General features: G+C 44.3%; 1 protein-coding gene across 1 annotated transcript; it reads right to left on the bottom strand.

The window, feature by feature from the left end:
* Positions 1 to 2875: 2875 nt before the first annotated feature.
* On the bottom strand, positions 2876 to 5418 carry LOC121870096 (the record flags this gene model as incomplete). The annotated part of the gene is made up of 3 exons (XM_042371867.1): positions 5272 to 5418; positions 3683 to 3860; positions 2876 to 2975 (listed from the first exon to the last, which is right to left on the bottom strand). Coding segments are annotated over exons 1-3 (359 nt in total), but the record flags the coding sequence as incomplete, so codon positions are not given.
* Between the last annotated feature and the right edge of the window lie 344 nt (positions 5419 to 5762).

Below are 5762 nucleotides of genomic sequence, written 5' to 3'. Positions count from 1 at the left end.
TTGAAGGGCGAATGATGCCGTCTTGCAGTAGTTTGTTGAATTCTACTTTGGCTGTGTTCAGGAGCTCAGGGCGCAGGCGGCGAGGGTGTGAAAAGACTGGTGGTCCTTTGGTTTCGATGTGGTGGAAAATTCCCGATGTAGGTGGTGGGGGTAGTGAGACTCGGGGTGAGAAAAGCTCCTTGAATTCGTCGAGCAGGGAGTAGAACTCGTTGGAAGGCGCAAGACAGGTGATAGTGTCGGTGTGTCTGGCACGAGAACCCTGGATCTTGCGTGCTGTAGGCTCATGGATGAGGCATAGATGACTTGGTTTGACGCCGAGCTTGGGGAAGGTGAGGAAGTCGAAACCAAGGATGGGTTGAGACACGTCTGCTATCACGAATAACCAACGCAGAGTCTTGGGCAGACCGAGGTCTAAGGCGAGGGTGCGTACGCCGTAGGAGGCGATGGAGGTACCGTTGGCAGAGAACAGGTCATAAGAGTGTTGCTTTGACTTGTCTTGTAGTGAGGGAGGGATGAGGCTGACCGATGAACCTGTGTCGATGAAGAACTTCTTGCCGGAGATGCGGTCGGTGACGCGCAGTAATGAGACGCCTGAAAGGACGAAGGCTGAGGCGTCTACCAGCCTCCTGTGTTGCCGTTTCCCGAATAGGTGCAATAGGGCTCACAGTTTCGAGCATTGCGGCCGAAAGTCTGGTGATACCAGCAGAGGGTATATTTGTTGTGCTGGGGGCTGGCTGCTGTGCGTCGGAACTTGTAGGGCGTGGTGTGTGAGTCAGGAACTGGCGCAGCAGCGGGTATGGAGGAGCAGAACTGCTCAATGGTGTCCATCCTGCGGTTCAAAGTTTGCAACAGGTCCTTGATGTCTTGTGAGGTATTGCTCGGCTGAGGGGTGTTGACCCGGCTTACAAGTTCGGTGGTAGGTACTGGTGTGACCGTGGCGGCAAGGGGTGCAGCAGCGCACTCGTTGAAAATTCTGTCTGCCGCGGTTGCATATAGTTCTGGTGTCGTAGAGTAATCTACTGCGGACAGGATGTTGAGTACTTCTGTGGGTAGCTTTTGTGCGTGAAGCTGGCGCAGGATAGAGTCGGGGAGTCTGTCTGTGTGACGGGAGTTCAGCCGACACATCTCCTCCCAGAGACGTCCCGGGGTTGAGTTCCCGAGGGAGATAGAGGATAGGTCTTGCAGGAGATTGGGGCTGGTCTGTTGATAACACGTCTTCAAGGCATCCCGCAGGGTAGCGAATTTGTTGTGATCTGGAGGATTGGAAATGGTCTGTGAGACCCGCGTGGCCACTTCCGTGGGCAAGGCACAGAGCAGGGCGCCATACTTTTGCTCGTCAGTCGCTTGTGAGCCGACGAGGGCTGCTTCCACATGATCTAACCAGTCCTCGACGTTGTGGTTGAAAGTCGGTAGAGAGATCCGTCCGTCCTCCATTCTGTGTGAGTGCTTTTTTCCGGGGGTCACCATTTGTAGGGTTTCGTGATATTAAGTTGTCTAGCACTCAGGATGGATGGAAACTCTAAGGTGGTGGTTTTCATATATGATTTAAATTATATGGTAGACAGTCTGGTGCTGGAGATGCCATGTGGTGAGGAGCTGCTCAGTAGACACGTTCGGTGAGTAGCGTGTTGAAGGAGGTAGATGTGCAGGAGCTTCATTAGAGAAGATGTTGCCTGTTGCTGGCCTCCTGGTTGAATGAAAGCTGGACAGCGAGGAGCTTGCTTGGAGGAGGTGTTATGGTTCAGAACGAGTAGAATAAGAGAGCTGGCAGAGGACGCCCAGAGAAGGACAGCTGGTGGTCGCTATGCTCGCCGGTAAAGGAGAGGACTGCCAGGCAGGCGGAGGAGAAGAGGCTGCCAGGCAGCGGCGGAGGAGGAGGTGTTGCGTGTTCAGGAATGTAGAGTAGAATGAATCTCAATGGAGAGACAGAGCTTATATACACAGCCGCCGGAAGTAAACCGTGGGAAGTCGCCGGTTTCTTGACTCCGTTGCTAGGGAAGACGTGGCTGGTTGCTAGGATACTGTGGCATCTGGTGACGCCCCCCCCCCTGGGCCGCTCGTTTGGTTGCTAGGGAAGACGTAGCAGGTGACTGGCTGCTAGGATACTGTGGCATTGGAATGCGGCTACGCAGTTGTAGGAGAGACGTCCACTACAGTCTGTTTGGTAGCTGCCTACTGCCTGTGCCTACTAATTGCATATTGTTTAGTTGGATTCTACACACACACACACACACACACACACACACACATATATATATATATATATATATATATATATATATATATATATATATATATATATATATATATATATATATATATATATATAACCTCAAGCATATATTCTGGGTGCGACTTCAATTTCTGTTCAGTCACCTGATAAATACTTAACACTCGTTTAATGGAACCATCACTTGAAAGGAGTAGGTGGAAAGATTCAGTGTATATGAGGTTAAGATTAGGATATAAATATTATTGGGAACTTGGAGCTGAGAGAAGTGAACAGGATAAAGAATGTAGAGTTTGTAGAACATCCAGATCCCATACCCTGCCACATTATATACTGGAATGCCCATTGCTTAATGTATATAGAAATGCCCATATAAATAATGTCCCCATGCAAATAGAGTGGATGTTTAAAAATAGGAAAATAGATGAAATATTAAAGAAATATAGAAATTTTGCATCTAGAATATAACTATGTATGTATATAACTGATTATATGAAATATTAGGGATTTATGTGAGTCCTGAGAGGGACATTCCTGGACTGGGGTGAGGATGACTTATGTCACTTCATCCCTTTGAGATATATTAATGTCTTTTGTATTTCAATAAACGTAACAATCAATCAATCAATACGGTCTTTGACTCACCCGCCTGTGTGGGACCAGTTATTGTACTGTAGTAAGGCTCCAGTGCCCCAGAACCAGTCATAAGTTTTGTGGCCACTCGTCCAAATCCACGGTATTGGATCTGTTGAATTTTGGAATAAATTAATAACTGTACACACGCGGGCCTGTAGGAGGTGAAGACAGGATGCTGGCAGGGATCCTAAAGTTAGTACTACAAAAATCAATGTCTAATTTAGAAGGCGTGCCAGAGCTGCTGAACCTAATGTTTACAGAAAAATTTCCTAAACTTTCCAAATTGCGTTAAATAGGTAGTATATCCACCTACAGACCCTCCAGCAGCTGGTGAAGTAGGGTACATAGTCGACCTCAGACCTCTTAAGAACTAGTAGAGAGGTATAAAGCTTACAGTGAGAAAAGTATTACCTTTTTACGATGCCTATGAAAATGTAGCCAAGGTTAAAGGGGAACAAATATATCTGAAATTTAAGCATTTATAAACCACTGCTTTGACAAGGTCATTTAGGACGATTTTTCACATTAGTACATTGTGACACTATGGTTGCCTATTATTACCGTTAGGAACCGCAACAGTACAAATACACAGTTATGTTGAACGTTAACCAACCAGGGTCGTGTCGCTCAAAAACTAACGTAAAATGGGGTTAAAACCCACGATGCAACAAACGAAGATTTTGACAACCCTAGCGAAACTTAAGTGGTCATTCTGAAATTCCTCGACCCCTTCGTAAAAAATTTGAGCGGCTGTACATACACTATTACAAGCTTCATACTTAGTAGATAAAGAAACTTAAAACTCCAACGACTTGCTTTCCGATAGGACTTGATTCATGAAGATGTCCTCGCTCTGGTCTACTATGCTGATCGCCTGGAAGTTATGACCCAGCCCCCTGCAGTAACCATCAGCTTCTTCCCAGGTGTAGGTCCTCCCGCTGTCGTGACACCAAGAGAAGTGGTATGCCCGACCATAACGAATCACGTCCACTTGCTAGAAAGTGCGCCGGTATGAAATCTAGGAAATAAAATATTTTATCGAGAACCATTACATCAAAAGGGCATGGTACAGTAGTACGCTACTCGCACCCTCCCCTTCTGTTAATACAAGAATTATATTTGCAGCAATAAAATAGTTCATTTAGACACGAGCACTTTACTACATTAAAAATGTAACCTTTACTATTTTTATACAAAAACTTGCACAATTTTAATAAAAATTGTAATTTTAATTTAGTAATCTCACTATTCCTGTGTGATTGGATTTTTTCACATCCCAATACATAATGTTGTATGGTGTGTGCAACCCAAGATAAAAGTTGACAAGAATAAGCGCCCCTCCACTTATCTGCCAGTAATATTTGTATCCCAATCTTAACCTCAATAGTATCAACAGATGCAAATTGGTCCCGTAAGTTACATTGGCGCTTTGTGAAACTAGTAAGGCTGAAAAGTCTACTGCACATGGCAATCACCTGCCATGCTTTTTCCCATACTTCTTCATTTCCCTATTTATTGTTCTAATACGGCGTATTTATATTGCTAACAAAATCATATACGTCTTCACTGTAGGTTTCTTACCAATTTGTCAAATTTGTTAATGAATCCCCCACGTGTGATTGAATCCAAACAAACTGCAGTGCAGTTAATTTTTTGCATTACTTGACCAGTCGTTTCCAAGAGCCGTCATGAAGCGTTATACATGTATTAGGTAAATGATGATGTATGCGAGAGGTTTCGTACGTTCCTTAGAAGTCATTTACAGCGACTACTCCCTACTCACGATTGATTAATCAATTTATGGAATTCAGGCTCAGTCAAGCGCTGGAGCCAATACGCTATTCAATTCCGTTTGGCAATTCTGCGAATGCAGTTCAGAGATATTCCTTCGATAGAAAAACATACTATTGAAAACATCCGTTGCTTCACTCTTCCGACTAATGTAGATTACGAACGGATAAAGAAAACTAAACTTCACAGTTCCAGCCATAGCTACTGTTCGATGGTATTTGATGGGAGGCATCCGAATTGGACCTCAACTTAACGGAGTCTTCGAACTTTTCGCACTTCTCTTATTTATCCTATAAACCCAATTTTCTTGGCTGTTAAGTAGAACGCAATTACAACAAAAATTAACCATCTACTGCAGGTCTTGGATCTTAACGCTATTTAATGCACACTTTGTCCAGAGCCTCATCAACAACCAGTTCGGCATAGGTGCCTCAACACCCGCCAGCCCCCCCCACCCCCCCACCACCAAGAGGCGTTCAACACGGGGGTACTGTGAATTGAAATTTGTTTGCGCCAATACTTTCATCCTGCCACTCAACGACTTCTTTCCAAGTACCTCTTTGATGAAAATTCAGGAATAAGACCTAAGCAAAACAATGTTTAAAAATACTCAATCCAATTCTGCTCGGGTTACAGCTGAAGGTCAGTGGTGTAGTTTGTGGTGGTAGAGTCCGTAAAGGTTCCTGCTGCGGCATTTGTACAACTCTACGGGGTTGTGGAAGCCCCTGGGGTACCAGAGACTGTTGTGGTTGGAATGGTTGCTGGGGTACCAGGATCTGTTGCTGGGGTGGTAGGCGTCATAGGAGGGAAGATCAGCTAAAAACTAATGGCCCATCACTTTTTTGGTAGATTTTAGTGTATATAAACAGAAAATAATTTCAGTTTCAATATTTTGCAACCTTTTGCTATGTAAATTTTAGCGTGAAATTTATCGAAAATCTAACGTACAGCTGCATTAGTGCATTACAATTAAATAGTGAACATTGCTTTCTGACTTCATTCTTTAACAACCCAACTAACAATATTTTTTTTCTGTTTCAGATTCTGATGCATTTATAAGTTGATAATATTTGCGATGGCTGCTTGTGTCAGGACGAGGAACCAA

This window comes from Homarus americanus, unplaced genomic scaffold (assembly GCF_018991925.1).
Source record: "Homarus americanus isolate GMGI-L3 unplaced genomic scaffold, GMGI_Hamer_2.0 scaffold10230, whole genome shotgun sequence".
NCBI classification, from domain to species: domain Eukaryota; kingdom Metazoa; phylum Arthropoda; class Malacostraca; order Decapoda; family Nephropidae; genus Homarus; species Homarus americanus.
The sequence above is the reverse complement of the archived record's forward strand: the minus strand, read 5'-3'. Positions and strand labels throughout refer to the sequence as shown.